We start from the raw sequence: 26,542 nt of genomic DNA, 5'->3' as shown, positions 1-26,542 counted from the left end.
TTAGGTGAGCCTGGTATCAGGACAGCGGGTTTAGTGACTCCAGCTTGAGAGCCACCAAGGCGCGCGAAGGTCCCTAGCTGCTTTAGCTGGACAGCATCGCGAATCCTCCGGGAGTATCATATCCTGCTTCGGCTGCATCCTGAACCTGGCCCCGGTTGTGTTGTCCGCTGTAGTTCTCAGCAAAGGTGACTTTAACTTGGAGAAGCCGAAGTTCCCGGGGGAGGGGGACATGAAGACACTAGATTGTCCCACAACAGTCTCCTCCTCCGTGGCGACATTAGACAAAGCCCGTTTGGGTGGGTCTTTGGTCGCCACCGCTCTTAACGGCTGCTCAACCAAGAAAAGTGGCTCCAGGAGCTCGGAGACAGGGGAAGAAGAAGGCGCGTCCATGAGGCTTTAGAAAAAGCTAATGGGTGGGACAGAGAGTACAGCTCCGGGATCTAAGTTGGGAGTCTCGGAATAGAAGGAGCTGCAAGGCTGATCGAGCACGGCAAACTGGCTTGTTTGGATGGAGAGTTGCCTAGGCAAGCGGAGTACTTGAGAGCCTCTCCTGCCCCCTCTCCAGCGTGCTTTCCAGAGATGAGGTCACAGCCCCTCGGAGCCCTCCTCCTCCCTCCAGTCCCTCTTGCTCCCCGGTCTCCTCCAGCGTCAGGCGCTGGGCACTGAGAAATGAGGCGACAGTGGGCAAAGATGAAGTAGCGCAAGGGGTCCCTTGGAAAATGAGGCCAGGGTACCTGCTGCAGCTCGTGCTGCTGCTCGCCCTGCCCAGCAGCCAGTGGGGCCGAGAGTGTGTGTCTCCACCCTGCGAGTGTCACCAGGAGGACGACTTCAGAGTCACCTGCAAGGAACTACACCGGATCCCCAGCCTACCACCCAGCACCCAGACTCTGTAAGTAGCCAAGGCCAAGGCCCCTAGACAGAAACTCATGGAGTGTGGTGGAGTGCGCGGGTGTCTGGTCAGTCCCTGGACGAACTCAGTTGCTCATACTTGGGAAGGTTGTCTGTGCTGCTGACATAGAGAAACAGAACCTAAGTTGTGCTTTCTGAAGAGTTACTATTCTTTCTACATTTTGCCGCTGGATTTTCGTTTCACTTCAAATCATAGTAAGACATAAAATAACTTAAGGACTAACTTTTAAAAATTATCTTAGATAGGGCTGGAGAGATGGCTCAGCCGTTAAAGGCTAGGCTCATAATCAAATATTATCTTAGATAATAAAATTCTCCTCTCTCCCAATTCCCTTTTCAATCTCCCTAGGTGAAAAATTACCTTAATCATTTGACTCATCAAATAATAGTTAAAAACTTAATCAGAAATGGGCATAGTGGCTCTCACCTTCAATCCTAGCAGTCACGAGGCAAAGGCAGGAGGATCTCTGTGAGTTCTGGGCCAGCCTGGTCTACAGAGTGAGTTTTAGGACAGCCTGGGCTATGTAAAGAGATTCTGTCTCAAAACAAAAACTTAATCAGGAGCCCATTTATAAATGCACCCTTGGACATGTCAGAACAAAGAAGGGTTCCAGAGAAAATGGGAGGGCAATAAGAGAAGGGAATAATGGAGAATATATATATATATATATATATATATATATATATATATATATATACAGAATTATAAAGGAGTAAATTAAATTATTTTAAGATAATAAAAAGTTCAGTGTGTTCTTCATCCACTATGTATAGATCCTAATTCTGAACTGCCCAACCTGTACCACCACTTAGTATATCCAGAATTTCTTTTTAATATACACGGGGAAAGAGATGAAATTTCAAAAAAAGCACATTTTAATCTTCATGCTAAATGATAGGTTCTTAACCAACATTTAAATCAGTGATTCCATAAAAGAGATTGGTTAAAAAATACCGCAGAAAGAACAGTAAGACAAAGTGGCTACTTACCACCAGAGGATGTGGAGATAAAAAAACAAAACAAAACAAAAACCAAAAAACTGCAGTTCTCCAGAATTTACTGTATAGGAGCAGTTGTCAGAAGATGACTGACTCCCAGGTCCATGTTTCTGTACTGTTTCGGCTGTTAGTTGAGACTCAGGCACCCACCCTTGCTTTTTTTCCCCCAAGGATGTGTTACTGCGGTAACCTCTGAGTAGCGCTTCATTCTCCACCCTGTCTTCACAGAATGAGACATATCCTTACCATAGTGATGAAATCCCTACAATGGGTACAGGTAGTCTTGAAAATAGAACTCTTGTACAGACTTCAAAATCCATACGGACAACCTCGCTGCCCTTAGTTCTTCTGTTTGTATGTTTATCCAAGCAGACTGAATACCTGCGACACAGGGACCGTGCCATGCAACCTCGGATTCCAAACCAGCCAGCTCTCACTCACATACAAACCAGCCTTAAGTGAATGGAGAAACAAATACATATTCTTGTCTTGGGTTATGGGAAGCCGAGAGGCACCCCTTCTTCACAGAGTTACCAGTGAAGAGAGACGAGCTTCTTTGAGTGCAAAGGAACTCACAAAATATTGTCAAAAGGGAAGGCTGAAAGTGAGATCACTTTTTACTCCTAAGGGCTCAGTTTCTCTTCACTTAAACATGCTTCTGAGGCTGTGGTGTGGATGAAGACAGTTGCTGAATCTCAGGGGATGACTGCCCAGGGATGAATGGATCTGACCTGGAGTGTAGTGGAGACCACGTGCAGAGTCCTGAAGAGTAAAGCTATTCTAAAATGAGGAAGACACAGCTGATATTTGTTTTCAAGTATGGGCAAAGGGCATGGTATGCTTGCTCAAATAATGACCCAGGGATGTTTGCTCACAAGATTTACATAATCATCTACATAGTTAGTTACATAGTTAGAATGTATCTTGTCTTTTAATTTTCTTAGTGCTTTTTGTTGTCATATATTGCTTGTACATAATAATAGATTTCATATGACATGTATGTAATGTATATGTATTTGATCATGGTCAAACCCCATTGTCTCCTTCCCATTCCATCTGATCTTCTTTGTCTTCTTAACTAGTCTCCTATTTTGCACGTGTGTGTGTGTGTGTGTGTGTGTGTGTGTGTGTGTGTGAACAAGTTTAACTAGGATTGCTTACAAAACATGAACGAGGAGTTATAGGAGCACGGATACCTTCCTATGATAAAACTCCCAAGTAACCATTAACCTCCTATAAATCCTCAGGTAGGGCTGGGGGCCTCATGATCCCCTCTCCACTTGGTACCCACGGCAGGATGCTATAAGCCTCAATCTCATCTGAGTCAAGTACAGGTCATCATAGCTTTCATTAGTTCAAGAGTGCTCCAGCCATGTCATGTCCAGACAGTGTTCTGCAATACCCTCCTCTTTTAGAACTGTTAAAAAGCCTTCTAGCTTAGAACACAAAGCCTTGGGCGCTTGCAGAGCTGTTTGTCTCAGTTTGCAGCATCCAGCAGGATGCTGTACAAGCAGAGGTTGCCTGTTTAATGTGCTGCTAAGGTGCTGAGGGCTTCCGCTTTGGTGATGAGAGTGGAGCAGACCTCTTCTTTCTGACGGCCCATGTGCCTGCACTGTGGGCTAGGGATGGGAAGGAAAGAGTTACAGTGTGGCTCTGGATCGTTTCTGGACATGCTTCTCCAGAGGGGAACAGTGCCCCCTCATTAAATCAGAGGTGGTGACGAGGTTGGGGGCACGCTGCTGTCCCTACTCCTTATTTGCAGCATTCAACCGTCTGCAAATCATTTCTTTGATATGCAAGAAACCTGAAAAACTTCACTCCTCTCAGCTGCCACTCACATGAGGAGACTCAGATAAAGTGAAAGAAGGGAATCAAGGATTTGGGCTCCCAGGGGCAGCGAGATGGCTCGGTGGGTAAAGGAGCTTGCCCCACAGCACAGCGGCCTGATGCTCACCAGTTGTCCTCTGGCCTCCGCATGAACACCAGAGCACACTCACACACGCATGCACACACTCACATGAGCACCAGAGCACACTCACACACGCATGCACACACTCACATGAGCACCAGAGCACACTCACACACGCATGCACACACTCACATGAGCACCAGAGCACACTCACACACGCATGCACACACTCACATGAGCACCAGAGCACACTCACACACGCATGCACACACTCACATGAGCACCGGAGCACACGCACACACGCATGCACACACATGAGCACCGGAGCACACTCACACACGCATGCACACACTCACATGAGCACCAGAGCACACTCACACACGCATGCACACACTCACATGAGCACCAGAGCACACTCACACACTCACATGAGCACCAGAGCACACTCACACACGCATGCACACACTCACATGAGCACCGGAGCACACTCACACACGCATGCACACACTCACATGAGCACCGGAGCACACTCACACACACATGCACACACTCACATGAGCACCAGAGCACACGCACACACACATGCACACACTCACATGAGCACCAGAGCACACTCACACACGCATGCACACACTCACATGAGCACCAGAGCTCATGCACACACTCACATGAGCACCAGAGCACACTCACACACGCATGCACACACTCACATGAGCACCAGAGCACACTCACACACGCATGCACACACTCACATGAGCGCACACACACCTTATAAATGAAGGAATGAAAACTTACACTTCTGGACAATTTTGAAAGAACGTGGAAAGCAGAACAACAACAAGATTTGGACACATTATTATAGAGAATATTACTTTCAAGGCAAGCAAGTCAAACTGGGCGGGCCATCACTCTCTCCATTCAAAGGGTGGCCATGTGTTGCCTCTCTGCTTGAGAGAATGCCATTCTCAGAATGGCATTTTGGGGTTTTATGGATTTTTTTTTCCTCCAGAAAAGTGTTGGCTCACCTTGCCTTGCCCTTTAACCCAGTAGCATGATAGAGCATGATCCCCATCAGCTTCATGATGGCAGCAATGACTGCCTGTGCCTACTGGCACTTCCTACAGTGTCTTGGATCTTGGGCTTCAGGGCAGTAAAGGGTTTGTCCACCTTGTGGGAGTGTGTTCAGAAATGCTGTTGAGACGTTATAGTTCTGGTTTTAACTGTTTACATGCTGCACCTAAGGGTTTAATGAATGCCTATCTCTGTATTTTCTAGACCAAATGATCATGTTCCACCTTCAGGATGTGGGCTGTAGCTTCCCTTTGTGCCGTTTACCACTGGGTGTGCTTACGGAGGCTCATTTCTGTAACTGAAATAAATCCACTTAGGAACGCTCACGACACTGCTAGAGATGTAAAGGTAGACTTGCTCCATAAGAGGTGACAACCAGAAAACAGGACAGAGCAAATGAAAAACCATAGTACACCAACAAGATGGTGGAGTGGGCTATTCTCCACAACCCTCACAGCAAAGGCCCCGCTTCTCTGACTGCCGAGGGCACTAGCATTTTCCTCCCAGGTACTGATGTGACACCTGAGGGGTTTGCACCCTTTTCATTCCTTGTCATTGCTTCACATTTCACAAAACCATGTTCCAGAAACTTCGGACGTTCATCTCCTACAGCTATTGACTACACTAGTGCTCCCTGAATGGGCTCTTCTGCTATGGAACTCCTGGGGGAGAGATAGATCACTGGTTAAGAGCCCTGGCTGCTCTTCCAAAGGATCCAGGTTCAAATCCCAGCACCCACATTGTGGCTCATAACTGCCTGGTACAGTACTCTCCTGAGAAAGGAAAAAGCAGACACCCAACAATGGGGGCCCCTTATAAGCAGCCAAAGAAAGTGGGGCATTCCTTTGTCAACTTTGTTTTTTCTCTTTTTAGTTTACAGAAAACCAACATTTTTTGTGCCTCCCCTGCCCCCATCACACAAATATTATATGATGTCATGAAAAATCCAGGAGTAATGATTCTGAACCTGTGTGTTAATATAACTCTATTTCATCATCCCAGAACTCGATTCAAAGAGGTGAACTTGAATGTCTAGAATGGCAGGCAGAATAGGAGGACATCAAGGTAGCTTGGAAGGCAGGACTAGGATCATTTACCAATCCAGTATCATCACAGAGCAGGATACCTGGCATCCTCCTCTGGCTTCTGCAGGCATGTGAATGTGGACTTGCATCTGCACACACATGCACACATGCACCAGAAATGAAGTCCTCAGATGATGATGGACATGCCTAGCTGGAACTTTCTGTTGCAACTGGGTTCCTTTTTGTGTATGCTTATATATGTGCATGTGTGTGTTTGTGTGCACATGTATGTTCATGGGTACTTGTGCCTTTGTATGTCCACAAGAAGCCAGTGGAGTTTGTCAGGTATCCTGCTTAGAGACCTTTATCCACAGTTTTTAGTTTTTTCCATTTTATTTCTGTAAAAGAAGTGCTGGCTAGATCGGAGACTAATTCTATTTCCTTGTTTCACTTCTGACCAGGCAGAAAGCATAGAGAAAGCTAACTCACAATGCTCAAAATACATCATTAAATAAAATACTCTTGTGTGAGTGTTACTGGACAATCATCAAGGTGCTTTGTTTCCCTGTTAAAGCTCAGAAATTGCTTTTGTGGATCAATCTACTTGTTTTCTGATTATTCAGGCATGTCATTTATACGCATCAAGTTAAAGCTTATTCAAAAAGATTCAGAGGTATCCAAGAATTCTACCATGCTTCTGGGGACCTGGAATTGTATAAAATTTTATATGCACACAAATCAGCAAATTTCTTAGATTCTTTTTCAGAGATATCCTTGACCTGACAAAAAGTTGAGAATCCATGCATTGAACTAACCTGTCATTTCTTGTGGGGCTATACCTACACATTTGGTATACACTATGACTCAATCTATTATGTTATGAGGAATGCAAAACTCATGTTTTAGAAATAAACAAAACTGCCTGACCTCAGAATGTAACACTTTTCCTTCTGAACACATCATGACGATGGTTACTTTGCTCACCTGTCTCTGAAAATCCTTTCACATGGCAGTTCACCAAAGACCCTCAGTCTTTTAAATCAGTGCTATAACAATACGTTTTGCATATGTCTGGTGCATTGTATCTCATATTAGATTCTTAATATGATGATGGCTCATCGGGTAAAGACTTGTCACCCAGCCTGGTAGCCCGAACTCCATCTCTGGGATCCACATAGAATCAACAACTCTGGCACATTGTCTACTGATTTCCATATATCCACATAAGAGCCATGGCACATGAACACACACACACACACACACACACACACACAGAGAGAGAGAGAGAGAGAGAGAGAGAGAGAGAGAGAGAGAGAGAGAGAGTTAAATTAGAGTTATAGAGTTAAATTAACTATAGTAAGCTATCCTTAACACAGCATTTCCAAGTTTCCTGAAACATGTCTCTGTATTTAGTTATTCTTTGACATTCATTACTGCCATTTAAAAATAACAGAGAAAATTATAAGAATAAAAAAAGTCCCACTTGTTCAAAACTAGAAGTTGGGTTTTAAAGTGTGTCACTGAGGTGTCAGACTCAACTGTGTGAACTCTTAAGAACACCAGAAAATTTCAAAACAAATTCTTGTTTAGATGTAAAGCAGGCTCTTGTGATTTGAAGGCATCCCGTAAATACAATTCTGTTATATGTGTACATCCATCCTGGATGTTTCTGATACAGTTTTAATGAAACTACTTTCCCATCAGAATACACTATTAATTCAAATATTTCTTCATCATCATAAAGCAAGCATCCCACATTGCTTTTGTGCATAGAAAACTCTCCCTAAGGTCCAGCTTTCCCTTTCAGAAGTCGATATGACTTCTCCAATTAGATAATATATTAAGATGTGAGCTTATGATTGTCAGGCATTAGCTTAATTTTACCCTTCCTGGTGCTACAAATACTCAACTCCAAAGAGAGGACTGAACTAGTCTTTTCTTATTTCCAGGGGTTGTCACTGTGAGTCTTTTTATTTCTATCATTTTATAAGCTGAGAAGCTATAAAGCCCGTTTGGGGGAAAGTCTTTGCACACAGGATCTAGGGAACAGATAAAGGAGAGCGAGTCCTTGGGGGGACGGCAGTAACGGACTCTTCGGCTGCGCTGTGATTATCTCAACCTCCTTCTCAAGTACTTCTGGGCTTATGGACATGGTCTAAAGAGCTGAGAAAACCAGAAAGTCTGCCTTTAAATCAACATATGTTTATTGTAGCTGATTCCTTCTCACTCTTCCTCTCTTCCCCCTTCCCTCTGGCCCTTTTGTTTTTTCAGTAAATATTTATGCTAATCCTAGTATGGCGTTGGTGAACCATAACAAATGACTACCTTGACCTTACATTCAAACAGAGGAATACTTCTAAAATGGGCAGAGTACAGCAGAGTAAAATACAAAGAATGGCAGGTGGAGGAGAGTACACTAAAAGAGGAGAGAGAGAGAGAGAGAGAGAGAGAGAGAGAGAGAGAGAGAGAGAGAATAAGAATGCTGGAAGTTGCCTTCATTGGTCAGATGTGATGGCTGCTGTCCTATCCTTGGTTTATAAATGTCCATATTCTTGTAACTCCTCATGGTAGAGATCTGACCTCATCAGTCTAGCTTTTGTGAAGTTTAAGGGCACTGACTTGGCCATGAAAGCAAAAGTTTCACCTTTTTTTTTAAATATTTATTTATTATCTATACAATATTCTGTCTGTGTATATGCCTGCAGGCCAGAAGAGGGCACCAGACCTCATTACAGATGGTTGTGAGCCACCATGTGGTTGCTGGGAATTGAACTCAGGACCTTTGGAAGAACAGTCAATGCTCTTAACCGCTGAGCCATCTCTCCAGCCCCCAAAAGTTTCACCTTTGTGACCTAATTATAATCCAAAAGACTGACTTCCTAAAAGCATATATCGGAGATTCTGACTTCAACCCAGTAAATTTTCCGAAGGGGCTCAAACACTCAATCCAAAACAGAAGGCCTCATTGCAAAGGCAACCCTCAGGTGGAGTGCTAAATGAAATAAGTGGGGGAGATCCACTTATTTCTCACATCCAGAAAAATAAATCTGTGAAGAAATGCAAAGACCCAGAAGTGAGAGTGACATTGGAGAAAAATGTACAGGCTGTAGTGAGAAACAAAGAAAGCAAAGCGACTGAAGTAGGGAGAGTAAAGGGGAATCCAGTCCTAGGGAACACATCATGTTGTGCTTTGTAGGTCATTATATATGATCTACAGCATATGTAGAGTGTGTGTATGCACATTCACATGCATGCAGACATAATTATTTTCTGAATGGGTTAAGATGCTCATAAGCATTTTGAAGAACCCCCCTCCCCTGCCCAAAATAGTGCAATATCCGGCTTGCATTTTGCTAGAACTGTCTTGACTGATTTGCGTGTCAGTGAGGTTAAGAGATAGCAACGGCTTGTACAAGTTGACTAGAAGGAAAAGTGGTGGAAAATGGTGGGATCCAAGGTTTACTTCCAAGGTAAATCCGACAGGATTTCCTAAGCATGGCTGGTCTTAGCAAAAGACAGTAATCAATGTCTATGCCCCAGTTCTCATAAAAGCAGGTTGTACATGAGAGTTTTTATTGGGGAGCTTGATTCCAGGGAACAGAATAGTGGAAAGTGGGAATGAAGATGGCAGGATGGGGATTTTGCAGCTGGTGTTACCAGTGGTTGCTGCATCCCACGAAATCACATGTGCCAAGCATCTTGGAATTCTGACTGGTGGAGGGAGGGTAAGAAAACACACATGCCCTGGTCCTTGTCGGGAGTGGGGAGTGGCACCAACTTTGCCAACCTTCCAGGTTTCTTCTTCACAGATGGTGAGCTATATGCCGGGCTATCCAATTCTTCAGTGATGCATTCATCTGTGATGAATAATTAGTTCGAGTAGACTCTCACTCATTTAACAGCTCTCTCTCTCTCTCTCTCGCTCTCTCTCGCTCGCTCTCTCTCTCTCTCTCTTTCTCTCTGAGTGTGTGTGTGTGTGTGTGTGTGTGCAGGTGTAGGTGTGAATGTGTGTGTGTGCACACATGGAGGAGGCAAGACGTCAACACCGGGTGGTTTCTTCAGTTACTCTCTATTTTGGGGATAGACTCTCTCACTGAAGCTGAAGCTGCAGCCCACTGACTCTATTCAGCCAGCCTGAGTGCTCACCAGGCTCCAGTCACCCACCCCTGTCTCCACCTTCCCAGCAACGAGATTACTGCTGTGTGACCCCCTTCCCAGCTTTTTGTGTCAGTGCTGGGGATCTGAGTGTGTGTTTGGACCACAACTCTTTACCAACTAAAGCATCACCCCAGCCTCCATTCTTCATCATTTTTAGCTACAGCAAGGATTAAATGTCCTTTCTCTCCTGTCTTTAAAACTTGCCAGCACCATGTTTTCTTTTGTTCAGTTATGTGTGCTGTGTCAACTCTGCACCCAGACTCATACTTGTTTTCACAAACACATATGCCTCACTTATTACTCAGGGGCTCTGGAAGGCTGGTGTTTAACTCTAGATTACTCTTTTAAAATAAAACCTAGAAATACCATTCACCCCTTTTATGTCATCACCACTGAGAAACTGTTAGTCCCCTTGGACAAGAATAAGACCCCTACCACAATTTTTGAGCAAAATTTGAAGTAAGATTTATTAAATACTGGCTAAGACAATGGACACTGGCCAGGTCCATATCTGGGATTCCCAGAGTATGACACCGAAATATGTTAGTCAGAGGCTTATAAAGGCAAAGCACACAAGGGTATGTATTTCCCACCCTTATCCAATCAGGGGCAAGCATACATCCTGACTATGTGTACTTCATCAAGAACATCCTGTGCAGTTGGGGCTACCAAGCTTGTGCATCGTAGAAATAGAAGGAAATGTCTTTGTTCCTAAGAACTGTGTTTCCTGTTGATCAACTTAAGTATTCAACAAAACACCAAAGACAAGGTAGGCATAACCTCACTCAAAATGATGTTTTCTAGCTCCATCCATATGCCTGCAATTTTCAAGATGTTATTTTTTTCTGCTGTGTAATACTCCATTGTGTAAATGTACCACATTTTCCTTATTCATTCTTTGGTGGAGGGGCATTTAGGTTGTTTCCAGGTCCTGGCTATGACAAACAATGCTGCTATGAACATAGTTGAGCACATGTCCTTGTGGCATGATTGAGCATCCTTTGGATATAAACCCAAAAGTGGTATTGCCAGGTCTTGAGGAAGGCTGTTTCCTAATTTTCTGATAAATCACCATACTGATATCCAAACAGGCTATACCAGCTTGCACTCCCACCAGCAATGCAGGAGTGCTCCCTTTACCCCACAACCTCTCCATCATAAGTTGTCATTCATCAGTGATTTTGATCTTAGCCATTCTTACAGGTGAAAGATGGAATCTCAGAGTTGTTATGATTTGCATTTCCCTGATGACTAAGGATGTTGAGCATTTCCTTAAGTGTCTTTCAGCCATTTTAGAGTCCTCTGCTGAGGGTTATCTGTTTAGGTCTGTACTCCATTTTTTATTGGATTATTTGTTCTTTTGATGACCAATTTCTTGAGTTCTTTGTTTATTTTGGAGATCAGACCTCTCTCTGATGTGGGATTGGTGAAGATCTTTTCCCATTCTGTTAGCTGTCATTTTGTCTTGCTGACTGTGTCCTTTGCTTTACAGAAGCTTTTCAGTTTCAGGAGGTCTCATTTATTAATTGTTTCTCATAGTGTCTGTGCTACTGGGGTTATATTTAGGAAGTGGTCTCCTGTGCCAATGCATTTAAGTGTACTTCCCACTTTCTCTTCTATATGAGGTTCAGTGTGGCTGGCTTTATGTTGAGGTCTTTGATCCATTTGGACTTGAGTTTTGGGCATGGTGATAGATATAAATCTATTTTCATTCTTCTACATGTTGATATCCAGTTATGCCAGCACCATTTGTAAATATGCCTTCTTTTTTCCATTTGATATTTTTTGCTTCTTTGTCAAAAATCAGGTGTTCAAAGGAGTGTGGATTGATATCCAGGTCTTCTATTCAGTTCCATTGGTCCTCCTGTCTGTTCTTATGCCAATACCAGGCTGTTTTCAGTACTGTAGCTCTGTAGTAGAGTTTGAAGTCAGGGATTTTGATGCCTCCCGAAGTTCTTTTATTGTACAGGATTGTTTTGGCTATCCTGGGCTTTTTGCTTTTCCATATGAAGTTGAGTGCCGTTCTTTCAAGGTCTTTGAAGAATTTTGCTGGGATTTTGATGGGCATTGAATTGAATCTGTAATTTGTCATTTTTACTATGTTAATTCTGCCTAACCAAGGGCATGAGGGATCTTTCCATTTTCTGGTGTCTTCGTCATTTTTTTTCTTCAAAAATTTAATGTTCTTGTTATACAAGTCTTCTACTTGTTTGGTTAGAGTTACTCCAAGATGTTTTATGCTATTTGTGGCTATTGTGAAGGGTGTTGATTCTCCAATTTCTTTCCCAGCCCTTTTATCATCTGTGTATAGGAGGGCTACTGATTTTTTTTTTTTAGTTAATCTTGTATCCTTCTACATTACTGAAAGTGTTTATGAGCTGTAGAAGTTCCTTGGTAGAATTTTGGGGCTCACATATGTAAGCTATTATATCATCAGCAAATAGTGAGAGTTTGATTTCTTTTCTGATTTGTATCCCCTTGATTTCCTTTGGTGGCTTATTGCTCTAGCTAGGATCTCAAGAACTATATTGAACAGATATGGAGAGAGTGGACAACCTTGTCTTGTTTCTGATTTCAGTGGGATCGCTGGGAGTTTTTCTCCATTTAGTTTGATGTTAGCTGTTGGCTTGCTATATGTTGCTTTTTATTATGTTTAGGTATGTTCCTTGTATCCCTGCTGTCTCCAAGACCTTTATCATGAAGGGATGCTGTATTTTGTTGAAAGCTTTTTCAGCATCTAATGAGATGATCATGTGGTTTTTATTTTTCAGCTTGTTTATATGGTGGATTACGTTGACAGATTTTCGTATGTTGAACCATCCCTGCACCTCTGGGATGAAACTGACTTGATCATGGTGGATAATGGTTTTGATGTGTTTTTAGATTCGATTTGCCAGTATTTTATTTGGTATTCTTACATCAATGTTCATGGGTGAGATTGGTCTGTAATTCTCTTTCTTAGTAATGTCTTTCTGTGGTTTGGGTATAAGGGTAATTGTAGCCTCAAAAAAAGAGTTTGGCAATGTTCCCTTTTTTTCTAATATGTGGAACAATTTGAGGAGTATTGATATTAGTTCTTCTTTGAAAATCTCGTAGAATTCTGAGCTGAAACCATCTGGTCCTGGACTTTTTTTGGTTGGGAGACTTTTGATGACTGTTTCTATTGCTTTAGCAGTTAAATGTCTGTTTAATTTGCCTATCTGGTCTTGATTTAATTTTGGTAAGTGATATTTATCTTGAAAGTTGTCCATTTCCTTTAAGTTTTCCAATTTTGTAGAGTACAGGTTTTTGAAATATGACCTGATGATCCTCTGGACTTCCTCAGTGTCTGTTGTTATGTCCCCTCTTTCATTTCTGATTTTGCTACTTTGGATATTCTCTCTCTGCCTTTTGGTTAGGTTTGTCTATTTTGTTGATTTGTCTCAAAGAACCAACTCTTTGTCTCATTGATTCTTTGTATGGTTTTCTTTGTTTCTATTTTGTTGCTTTCAGCTCTCAATTTGATTTTTGCTGCCTTTTAGTTCTCTTGGGTGAGTTTGCTTCTTTTTGCTGTAGAGTTTTAAATATTTTCTTAATTTACTAGTGTGGGTTTTTCCAGCTTCTTTATGTAAGCATTTAGTGCTATGAACTTTCCTCTTAACACTGCTTTCATGGTGTCTCATAAATTTGAGTATGTTTTGTGGTCATTTTCATTGAATTTTAGAAAGTCTTTAATTTCTCCCTTTATTTCTTCCTTGACCCATTGATGATTCAGGTGAGCATTGTTTAATTTTCATGTGTTTGTGGGTTTTCTGGAATTAGTGTTGCTGTTGATTTCTAGTTTTAAGTCATGGTGATCTGATAAGATACATGGGGTTATTCCCATGTTTTTGTAGCTATTGAGATTTGTTTTGTTACCAAGTATGTGGTCAATTTCTGAGAAAGTTCCATGAGGTGCTGAGAAGAAAGTATATTCTTTTATGTTTGAATGAAATATTCTATAGATGTCTGCTAAGTTCATTTGAGTCATAACATCTGTTAGTTCCCTTATTTCTGTTTATTTTTGTCTGACTGACCTGTCCAGTAGTGAGAATGGAGTGTTGAAGGCTTCCACTATTAGTGTGTGGGGTTTAATGTATGATTTAAGCTTTAGAAGTGTTATATCTCAGTTTCTTACCCTAGATTCTAAAAATACAAATACTGAAATATTCGTTCTTATTTTCAGAAGCTGAAGCAACAAAATCAAGAAAGTTTTGAGTGCCAACTTGCAAGGGACAGTATTTTTAGCCACTTGACTGAAGAATAGTGTACGTTTGTTGCTTCTGAGCTTCATGGTGATGCTGGGCAAGAAGATGACAAAAAATGAAGTATGTTGTGGTATATAGTTCTTTAATGAGTCAATTTTCAAGCAAAATGCTTTTTCCTGATGTAGAGAAACTGAGAAATAACTCAACTGACATACCACTTCTACTGGGTTTTTCTTTGATAGTTTTGACTTCTATATCTCATTTTATATCTCCATTAAGTATTTAGTAAAAATGCAAAGAAAGGAATTATGCTCAGAATTTTATTTTATTTATTACTTTTTAGATATATTTATTTAATATGTGTGTGTATTTTGCTTGCATATATGTTTGTGCACCATGTGTATGCTTGGTGCCCACATAGGTCAGAAGGGGGCTTTGGGTGCCCTGAAATTGGAGTGATAGGTGGTTAACAACTCCCTTGAGGTGGCTAGGAATTGAACCTGGGTCCTCTGGAAGAGCAGCAAGTCATCTCTCCTGCTCCCTAAGATTTTTTTTTTTAACTTTTAACAAGAGAAAGATGTTGCTCTTCCTCTTACCTTCTTTTGTCTATTTCTTTTATTTTGTTTTAGTGTTTGAGACAAGATCTAACCATTTTACCCTGACCAGACTCAAACTCACCATTTGAACTAAGCTAGTCTTGAACTCACAGAGAGCTGCCGACTTCTGCCTTCCTAGTGCCAGGATCTAAAGGTGCGACACTACATCGGGCCTTTAGCAGTACTTTTATCCCAGCTGTTTTCCTGCAAACCCCTTTGCTCTTAGAGGCAGAAGATGTAAGATCAAATTCTCAACTCCCACAGATTAACTTATGGCTCTTTCTTCACAAGATAAACTGAATAGGAAGCCCTCTGAGATCTGCCACACCCTCCTGGTCAAGTGGTTATAAGGAGCACCGCACGATCGCAAGTGTCCTCGTATTACTATTTACATATGAGATGTCCCCCATATGTTAAATTCCTGGCACCTAGGTGGTAGTACAATTTTGGCACTTTGGGAAATGTTGGAAAGTGGGTCCTGCTGGAGCAAGCTGGTCACTGGAGGTGTGTCCTTGGGGACAGTATCTTGCTATATAATATAGTCCCTTCCTACAATCTCGTTTCCTGCTTTCTGTTCACCAGGAGCTGAAAATGCTCCTCCATGTTGCATACTCCTGCCATGATGTTCTTTTGGCCCAAGTGGGTGGAGCCAAGCAACCCTAAACTTGCGCCCTCTGTAATCTTGAACTGAAATAAATCTTCATTGTCAGATCTTCTCTTGGGCATTTTATCGCGGTAAAGAGAAAAGCAGCTTGGTCCCCAGCTGGTGATGCCAGCTGGGAAAGTTCTGGGATATTTAGGAGGTGGCAGCTACCTGGAGATGGCACTGGAGGCATGCCTCTGAAGGGTATACCTGCCCCTGGTCTGTTCCTTTCACTTTGATTCCCTTCCGCTAGAACAGTTTCCTCTTCCACAGGATCCTGCTGCCATAATATTCTGCTTCACCACAAACCCAGAATCAACAGTGTCGAGGACCATGAGCTGAAACCTTTGAACCCCTGAACCAAAATATGGCCTTTTCCCATTAGATACCCTACATCAGGTGTTTTGTTACCTCACTGAGGAAAGAAATTGGTGACCTAGCACCTGCCTTGGTTACAGGTTAATTGCTGCCCCTAGAAGCAGCAGATCTGAGAAACTGTGCCATTCAGTCCCATGGAACCTCAGATTATTTTTATCAGTTTTAGAGGGCAAGCTTCCGTGCGGAGACCATTCAGTATCTGCCTCCCATCAGGGCTGTGCCACTTGTTAGGAAAGCATTTGTCCGCCTTGCAAACAAGGCTTTGAAAAGATTAACAAGAACGAGTTTCCCCTTTCAAAGAAAATCATCCCAAGAAGCTGACATCAGCAGGGAACAGTGATTGGAATTATAATTTGCGGGTCTCTGTCCTAATAGAGCCCATAAATCTGGAAGAATTCACTGGCTCTGTGTCAGAGTTTGGCTAATAAGCCTGTTAGTATTTCCAGACCCTCCAGATGCCCGTATTTAATGCTTGGCTGGCCTTCTTATGTAGCATAACCAAACAGGCATTTCACAACCACCCTCGATCCCTTCGGTCTAAAACAACACAGCCAGAAGCTCTGAAATGTGTTCCATGAAGCATGAAAGAATTCATTAAGGTTCTGTCTGATTCGGTTCTGTGGAACAACACAAGTCTGATGTTCTTATAAGGGTTCCTCTTGGCCCTTTACAGAGAATCTGTGTCTCACAACCAAAGCAAACAGGGTAACTTGGAGAGGCAATGGCTATTATATTTTATATTATAGTCATGTATTATATACTTTATCTGACACATTCATTACTAATAGCAAAATGGGGAAGGAAAAATATCACACATAAATCTGACTTCTAGAAGTCATGATGACAAGTGAGGACTGGTTTTCCACCCAAAAGCAAAAGTTATCTAGGAATATAGGAAAGTGTTACCAGTGAGGTGCCTAGGGCCAATCTGCCCTTCACAAATAGGAATGATGGGCAGATGAGGAGATGTTCTTCCAAAGGCTGGCAATTATGAGCCCTTTGGTGCCCATGCCCTGGTGGCTGGACTGTGAGACACAAAGACTTTCTAGTGACAAACCCGAAAAGCTAGGGGCTGATAGCTGCAGCTTTTGGGAAGTGTAGGTACTCGAGTTGAAGGCTCATTGCTGTAGGCCTTGACTAGCAGCGTGACCCATCGCACACACACCACCACAGATACACCTAGCAGCTAGAATAACTGGTTTCCAGAATCACAGAGCTGTAGCAGTAGGCCGCAGCTAGCAGAATCAGGTATCACTTGCTTACATTACAGTTTTCCACAGGCCTCAGGCTCTGGGACTCTAAGCCTTGGAGTGTTCGCTCTTGAGATTGGTTAGTGTTACGGTTCTCTGGCCAAGGGTGTCTGGGACTTTCAGCCCTTCAGGGTTTGTAACACACTGATTCTCTTTGAGTGACCGAGGCCCACGGTGTCTCTGCTCTGGTCCTTCACAGCCCTCTGCTTTTTAGCCTCCGCTTTCTCCCTTGCGTGCTTCTTTCCACTTCCGGGTCTCTTGTAGTCCCCACTGCCTCTTCCGGTTGTTAGGGTCAGAGCCTGGGCCTTGGCAATCCTAACGAGGGAGGCTCACCTACCCACTCAAAATATACCCATTAAACAGGCAGCTAGGAGGGAGGAGCAGTGAAAGGAGACTTGTTCAGTGCCACCAGAGCAGAAGGAAAACAAAGATGTCTGTCTGGTGACCTCTCAAGTCTATTTTGGGGGTTCTAACCTGTGGGCTGCCAACATGGCAGACGGCTTTGTGGTTAAGAGCTCTGGCTGCTCTGCCACGGACAAGAGTTCAATTCCCAACACCCAAGTGAAGGATCACAAGTCTGTAACTCCAGTTCCAAGGAATATGATTCCCTCTTCTGGCTACTGCAGGAACTACACACACAAGTAGACAAAACACTCATATGCATGTAAATATGTAAATAAATATTTAAAAAGGAAATGAAAGAAGGAAGAATAAATGGATAAATGAATATACGAATGAATGAATGAATGAAAAATGAATTAACGAATGGTCCGAGCAGTCCTGGCCAAGGTAAAGCCCCATCCATCCCTGACTCATCATCATCAGCTCCAGTCTCTCCTACAAGGTAGTCTGACAAGTAGTAAGAGCCTTGAAGACTCTTTTCTTGGCAGAAGGTTCTCCTCTCCCTGGCACGAGGGCTTCTGCCTTTTCCTTCTCCCACCTAGAGATTCCTGGGGAAATTCCAACTCCTTGGAATTTGTTGTTTCAATCGTCTGTTTGTCAAAGCAAAGGGCTCAAGCGTCTCCTAAATCGTCATTCCTGCCAGCGTGTTTACACTGCCACTCACCCACCGCTGCTGCTGTGGTCCTCTGTGTTACCTTGTTGTCCTGTTTGTCCTAAAGCCAAGGACCAAGAGTGGGCAAGGAAAGGTCGTTCTGGGAAAGCCTTTTACTGTGCCTGATGTTGCAACAGCAGGGGGCAGTGCAGGAGGTGTCCCTAGCTCAACAGCCTGCATCTGAAGCCAGAAGCGAGTGTGGCAAGGGTGTTTACACTGACTACAGGGGACCTACATGTGCATGAAGGACTGTGTTTGTATCCATCACAGCATCATGAAGTAGTGTATTTGCAGAAACTGACGTCTTCTGCTGGGCCGCTAGGGGAAGCATCTTCCCTCCTATGCCTGGGTGAAAATGATGACGGACTTATTTGTGTTGACTCAAAACACTGGTCCAAGATGCTTGAAACCACCATGGCTGCAATGTAGCTTTCTCAGGTTAGCCACAAAGCTTCCAAAGCAACCAGGTCAGTCTGAGGGAGGGCAGTCCTACTCACGGCTTGGTCGGAGTCCTTCAATTTAAGTTATCAGAAACACCAGCGAGGGAGGGGTCTAACAGCTGTCAATCAGTCCAGCCTCGAACATTAAAACTTAATTAAAGGAAACTACACAATTAAGAGGGTCTTAACAATAAAGGCTTATTATTAACTATATTTAACACTGCTATATCTATATTTAACACTGCTCTAACAATGTTTAACTCTTGCCTCATTGCCCCAGGGTAATTTACATATGGTTTTAATAGCAATGGGAGATTATGTCAGGAAAGCTTTAGGAAGTCACAGACCTTTACCAAAGCATTTAACCCTGCTGCGGCTGACCTTTGACATCTGTTTATAAAAACTGCAAAGTGCTTCTGGTCTTCGAAGAACTCTTAGGTAAACCAAGCAAGTCTTCAATATTCAGGATGCTTTTGACTCATTAGAGATATGAAGTCATGATCTGATAAATATTTGGTTGTCTCCTGGTAGACAGAAAGAGTAACCCAGACAGCCAGCTCTGCTAAAGACTGATTTTGAGAGATTCTGAGACTATAAAAAGTGAAAAGGGCAACAACAACAACAAAAATGACTATTTGACCCAAAAACCCCCAAGTTCATTTCCTCCTCTCCCGTTGTAACAATAAGCCCACCATTTTCACTGTCCTCTTTTCCTGCACACACTCACGAGGAATCTTTTTCTGAGTTGCTTTCTTGGAGCCTTTATTTCCCAATTACCCCTTACCCAGTGTGATCTGGCTCTTGTCCCCGTTACTCAACCGAAAACATTCTTGCTAAAGTCACTGCAATATTAGTTGCAAAACGCAGTGACCATGTTTAGATTCTTTCCCAGTTTGAATGTGTGGTGGCTTTCTCCTGCTAGTGGCGTCCCTTGGTTTTATCCGCATCATTCCTCTTGACTGGTTGGTGCCTCCATGAGATTTGTCTGATCAGCACAGGAGGCAGAGCTGCCTAGGCACAGTGAGGAGCACGTTGAGCGGTGTCAGTGTGCCAACCACACCCCTGCAGCTATCCAGTAAGCGGACACCAGCAGAAAGCCCATCTTGATGACTGCCACGGTGCACTCCTTGCTAAGAGATCTAATTCTCTGCATACATTTGAGAAAGGTTATCCAGGATATCAGTGAGTTTCTCTTCCCTATGGGAATCTTCAAAAAGTGGCTGGAAACAACAACAAAAATTGTTGTTTCAACAATTTTTCCAACAAAAAACAACAGCAAAAAACTCTCCAATTTGCTGGGTAATTAGTTTTAAGCCCACAATTAGTAATTATCACCTCTTTCACACAAAGCTCATTTTAACTTCCCCCAGTTTCAACCTTTGGAAACATTTATGAAATGATCTGGTGATATGGTGAAGGCATTCTGTTGCCAAGGATTCTGCAACCACAATTAGCATATGTTGTTTAAGCTGGGACTGTTGCAGTTGTCTTTCTGCAGGAGAGTATAGTGGCACTCAATTCTTTTTCTATCGTGGTTGCTTTTGGGTGTTGGTTAAAATACGATCCAAAGGGGCTGGAGAGATGGCTCAGTAGTTTAGAGCACTGGCTGCTCTTCCAAAGGGCCTGAGTTCAGTCCCCACAGCTGATACAACTCTCTCAGAACCTGCATAAAGGTAGAAGTAAAGAGCCAATATCACAAAAGTTTCTGCTCCACCAGAAGACCAGAGTTCAACTCCCAACACAGGCTCCCAACCACCTGGAACTCTAGCTCCAGAGAATCTGACACCCTTTCCTGGCTCTGTGGATACCTACACACACGTGGCATGCACTCACACAGACACACACAGAGACAGAAAATAAAAATCAATATAAACAAACCTCAAATCTCGAAGGACAGTTTTTACTGACCGTAATTGCTTTCCCACCCTCATAAGGTCGAAAGCTGTAATTCAAACCCTAGTGTCACCACGTGTAATTGTTGAGCACAACGCTTCAGAAGGTGAGCAGTGATTTCAGCTCTTCCTGAAAGCTCAATTATAAGTCTATGAGGTGCCCCGTCACTCAGGTACTTCCAGCTTTTCCTTGTTACTGAGTTCATTCTTCTCCATGTGTTTTCTCAAGCGCTTTCTATCCTCAAAGCAACAATACCTCCCTGAGCCCCCCAATAATGTCACTCCACCTCTTCCTCAGTTCAGCAGTTTATAGTTTGCCGTGTCCTCAGCTGTAAGGCTCCCTTAAATCCAGCAGAGAAGTCCTGGCTTTCCCAGGTGCCAGTTCCAAAACAATACTGGTTGCACATAAGGCATTTTATTGTAGCACTTTGACTCTTGCTTGCTGTCTGTGTTTATGATTGCTGGTTGTACTGATGTTTTTTTTTTTCCTGGTGAGTCTTGGATCTTGTTTTTTTCTCTATACAGGCCTTGAAAATTGGCTCTGTTGTCTTCTATTAGTTGCTTCTTAACTCTGATTCAAGTCTTATGCGACATTCGACATCTTTTTAGAATACAAAATATATAATATATAAGATAAGATAAGATAAGATAAGATAAGATAATATCATCCAGTGCTTTACTTTGTCAGGACTTGGGATTCCTCTACCAGGGGTCTGAAGTCTGGGAGCTCTCTATTGCCCCCTGCCGAAAAGTGACAAAGTCGCGGTTGGCTTATTTTTGGTTACTGGGAAAACAAGGTTATGATATATTTACCCTTCAGGTTCTTCCTGTGCTCTCACCTCTCGTGGCTACTGTTTCTTCATCTTCTAGTCATTTATCATCTGTGTTTAGAATGACTTCTGAAGATCCTATACTTATACCAAAACATGGGGTTCCATGGATAGTGGGTTTTGGTTTTTAATTTTTGTTTGGTTTAGTTTTGGGGTTTTTTTTTTGCCTTTTGGGGGGAGGAGGTTCTTTTGCGCTCTCTCTCTCTCTCTCTCTCTCTCTCTCTCTCTCTCTCTCTGTGTGTGTGTGTGTGTGTGTGTGTGTGTGTGTTCTAGGTTATTGCTGTTCTTCATCTTCATTTGGTTTAGTTTTGGGGTTTTTTTGCCTTTTGGGGGGAGGAGGTTCTTTTGCGCTCTCTCTCTCTGTGTGTGTGTGTGTGTGTGTGTGTGTTCTAGGTTATTGCTGTTCTTCGTCTTCATTTATCCATGGTACAGTTATTATAAGGACTAGAAGTTAGTTTGGAAATTATGTGCTCTAAGGGCTTTCAAGTCTGTCATTTTAAGATTTGAAACAATGTCTGGGACATACTCTTCAATCTTCTTATATTGTATATCTGAGATACATTCTAAATCTGGGCGCTGGAGACACGGCTCAGGGTTAACTGTGGCACTGCTCTTACAGAGGACAAAAGTTCAATTCCCAACACCCGTGCTGGCCAGATAGCAACTGCCCCTTAGTCCAGAGCTAAGGAATCCAACATCTCTGCTCTCTTCCACTCATGCACTTGCCACATGCCCCAACACACATAATAGAAAATTAAACATTTTAAAAAAGAAGTTCTAAATCTGTATTCTAACCTATTTATACAGCCAGGTAAAACATGCACTTGGTAAAACTTTAAACAATACTAAGGGGGAAATGCTAAATGTCAGCAATGGGGGCAGAAATAGAGCTTTATGGGGTCATTATTGGCAGTCTGGTGTGTCTCCTAATCTTTCAGCAGAATGACTGGGGGAAACCCCTGGCTTTGAAAAGAATCAGGTCTAGCCAGCTTGACGCAGAATTGAAGGTTTTCTTAAAGATCCTTTAAACAGGCTTTAAGCACATGGCTTAAGAGAAAGAGGTGTTCAGAAATAAAGACACACCCAAGTGCTGCCGTGTGTGTCTCAGGAGTGAGTAGCGGAAAGGTACACTCCCCTGCGGTCATGGGCTCCTCAGGGTCAGCCGCTTCACTGTCGATGCATTAGCCATCTTCACCATTTTGATAGATCTCATTACATCTCAAGACGTTCCTAAGAAACGTTTATTTTTTTCTTTCTGGAAAAGTGGGAGTATAATGTGACTTCCGAGATGCCCTGGACAGAATGATAATCTCACAAGGTGAGCTCAGTAGCTGTTAGGGTTGCATATGGACTTTGTACATGTCCTTTCTCAACAAAGGGATTTCGGGTAAGATCCCCAGAAAATTGCAGGCTGGTAGCTGGGAAGGGAGAAAGGCATCGAGCAGTTGTAAATCGTGCCGGAATTCTTGCTTCGCTGCTGGTGAGAGTCTTCGACCAGATTCAGGGGGAAATCTTTCTTTCCTGCCTCACTGAGGAGTAAGTCTCACCCGCTCTGGTTCCACACTGCCTCTTCAAAGCACCCTCTTTTCGGGGTCTAGGGGATCCATACAGACAAGGAGTCAAGGCTTTTGTAACTCTTTCCACTGGTCTTATGAACCTGGTCCATCAACCATGTGGTGCCTCTGATCGGATCCATTTTTCTTAAGGTTCTTTCTTCTCTTGACATGTATAGTCCAGCACCCTGCTAATCTTGATGCTTTCTCAATGGCTCATGCCTCTACGAACATGCGCATCACCTAAAGGCATTTCTCTTGACTTTTCTGCCTATATTTTCTTCCTTGGCAATTCTTCCAGACCTAGTTGCTGGTATAATACTCTCAAGCTCTCGCGAGATTTCAACCTAGCCTCAGCATTTGTCCACTTGTGAGGTATTTGCCTAATTGGCTAGGAAATTCACTATCCAAAACAAATTCATTTTTCCATCAATTTAAGATGTCCCTACTTCCTTGTGTCTCTCTCCTGCCGTTTTAAATCTCCCATCACCAGTTCTGCCCATAACGATCCTCCTTGCATTTCATGTTGGTTTTCCTCGCTAGACATTCTCACATCCATGCTACTCGGGATTCCCATACCCTGCTCACTGCTCGTAAGCCCCATGAGGGTCTCTTGAGAGCATAGACTCTATTACTATCCGTGTTCTCAGCACCTCACCCACTTTCTCTCCCTACTAAGAACTCTAAAGTGGTCTGAGTCGGTAAGTACAGATTGAAGGTTAGAATTTTCTTTTTTAAACAAGGTGGCCAATGTTTTCCATTCTACTTTGTCAACCTCTTTCACTGAGGCACCTTCATCTACTTGCTTGAGCCAAACTGAAGTATTCACGGCTCTCTTTAGTGTACACCTACTTTTGACGGAGGTGGGGGATTGTTTTTCCTCCTGCTTGAAATGCCCACTAGCCCTGCAGCTGTTCATTACGCTCTTACAAGTCCTTCCAGGCTTGGGTCCAGTGTCTGATTCTTCACAAAGAACTGTTCCCAAATCCCACAGGCCCTGAGTTCCCATAGAATTTGAATAGCACCTCTCTTAAGGAATTGGTTACAATCTTCTTTTGGACTAATATTAAATAGTAGGCTTTGTTATGGAAGGAATTTAGAGTTTATCTAAGACAGCTCTATACTTAATGGCTAAAGACTAAAGATCAGTCAGGCTTAGAACCCAGTTCTCCCCAATCCCTCTCCAGGGCAATACTATTTGTGCAATTTTTCTATCTTTTCTTGCAGAGTATAAGGACGGGGTTGGACTTTACTCAGCTCTGCTTCCTTCATGGTATCACTGGGATCCCTTTCATATATATCCAAGGAACTTGTGGTGCTTTGAATAAGAATGCCCCCTTAAACTCATACATAGATGTGAATGCTTAGTCATTAGGGCACTGTGCTACTTGACAGGGATTAGGTGTGGCTTTGTTGGAGGAAGTGTGTCACTGGGTATGGGCTTTGAGATTTCAGATGCTCAAACCAGTCCCAATGTCTCTTTCTTCCAGCTGCCTTCAGATATGGATGTAGAACTTTCAACTTCTTCTCCAGCACCACGTCTACTTGTGTCTCCACGCTTCCTCCCATAATGATAGTGGACTAAACCTCTGAAGCTGTCAGCAAGCCCCCAATTAAATGCCTTCTTTTGTAAGACTTGTCATGATCATGGTGTCTCATCACAGCAATAGAAACCCTAGCTAAGCATAACTGTACTTGTTTGAAACGAATATTTTATGTGGTAGTTAACTGATATTTTCAGTGGTATCCTAAATTCCTTGAAAAGCAGCGTGAAGCAGAGATTTCTTCCTAACGAGTAAGTACTGAGACAGGAGTAAGAAACACCAGCATCACCCCTGCTTCCCAGGAAACCACTGGAGACTCTGCAGGCAATGTGGAGACAGTGTCTGCACACATAGACCAACTGTCTATTAGCAGGTCTTGTAGGAAAACCATGCCCTGGGCAGCTCCTGGAAAAAGGAATTTTTATCCTTATTTCTTTTCACTGTTTGTTATTGATCAGAGCTCCACCCCCGGTCACCTGGGTCTGTCCTTTGGCTCTTCAATGGCTCCTTGGAAAGACTGAGCCCATGATCTGTCGGAAGGTTTCTGTTGGAGTCCAGAGTAGATGAGACTGCAGGTAGACTGTGTCTGATCAAGCATCCCTGAAGTTAAGCCTTTTTCTTATACTTGTTGCCCAGGATTGTTGCCTGCTGAGTGTGGCAATGGTGATCTTGCAACACCAATCCTGTGGCATCTGTTTGGAGGAAACAGGCCTGATGAGGGCTGGAGATGGCTCAGCTGTTAAAAGCTCTTGCGGCTCTTGCAGAGGACCTGGGTCCATTTCCTAGTTCTCACACAGCAGCTCACAACTGTCTATAACTAGTCCCAGGGCACCCGATGCTCTCTTCTCACCTCCACAGGCACCAGGCACACTCATGTATGTACAGACATACATGCAGGCAAAACACCCATACATATAAAATTAAAAGTAAATAAAGCATCGGTGGTAGCACTCACCTTCAATCCCAGCACTCAGGAGGCAGAGGCAAGGGGATCTCTGTGAGTTCGAGGCCAGCCTGGTCAACAGAGTGAGGTCCCTAACAACCAAGGCTACACTGAGAAACCCTGTCTTGAAAAACCCTCCAAAGGGGGGGGGGGAAGCAGTAAATAAATCTTTTTAAAACACAGACCTAATCAGGGGGTATGTTTAAATGTGCCATGCATTCATGAATGATATCAAAAGACAGACTGAACAAGTTCTAATTTTTTGTCTCTTAAATAATTTGCAATTCCATATATGAGTTTCAAAAATAATCAAGTTCTAGTGCTTCATATTCTTATTGTGTCCTGATTCTACACAAAAAAAAATAAATTCACCTCGTTACTCAATAAAATGCAAATAAATCCATTTTCTCTGTCTAATCTTTTTTTAATAATTTTATTGAGCTTGTTTTTGGCAATTTCAGAATGCACAGAGCATACACCGATTATTATAACCCCTGCATCTCTCTCCCACCTCTTAGTCCATCCTTTTAGTCTGTGATGCTCCGCCCTCAGATGGAACTCATGCTTTTAGTGTAAATTATTCACAGCACATCCTGAAGCAAGGGGGGGTGTTTCCTTTTCCCAGGGAAGTCCTTTTACTACTCACAAGGCAGACTTGCGACCCCTCGTACACTTCCAGACACCCTGACTACTTTAACAAAGATCCCCGTCCAGATGTTCAATAACCAGGTCGGGTCCATTTCAGAAGAGGAAGAAAGAAACATATTTTGTAGATGGAGGAGGAACTTTGAAGGTCATTAGTACTGACAGGCCGGAAGATCATGCTTCATTTTCTTGTCAGTGCTGCCACTCTTCCCAGATTTTATTGTCAGACTCTTGAGAGGAGAGGGGAAAGAAAAAGGGTAGTAACGAAGGATAAAGTTTAACGCGAGGGAGGCCAAGTATAGAGTAGAGCAAGGATAGTTAAAGGCTAATATGGCTGCCAGAGGACACTGTAGAGTTAGCCAGTGATGAGAAATGACTAATGTAGGCTCAGGGAGATCCTCTGGACAGACTGCAAGCTGACAGGCATCCGACAACAGAGGACACACGGCGTTAAATCTGTACTAAATGAACTTACGC

General features: G+C 43.1%; 1 protein-coding gene across 1 annotated transcript in view; it reads left to right on the top strand.

Annotated features, from left to right (window-relative positions):
* The window catches only part of Tshr (thyroid stimulating hormone receptor), a 126,288-nt gene continuing 99,746 nt past the window's right edge, over window positions 1–26,542 (top strand). The window contains exon 1 of the mRNA XM_087911589.1: window positions 1–889. Within this exon, the coding sequence (XP_087767715.1) occupies window positions 720–889 (170 nt within the window). The 5' untranslated portion in view covers window positions 1–719. The remainder of the gene's footprint in view (window positions 890–26,542) is intronic.

This window comes from Myodes glareolus, chromosome 11 (genome assembly GCF_982192425.1).
Source record: "Myodes glareolus chromosome 11, mMyoGla1.1, whole genome shotgun sequence".
Classification (NCBI taxonomy): Eukaryota; Metazoa; Chordata; class Mammalia; order Rodentia; family Cricetidae; genus Myodes; species Myodes glareolus.
The sequence above is the reverse complement of the archived record's forward strand: the minus strand, read 5'-3'. Positions and strand labels throughout refer to the sequence as shown.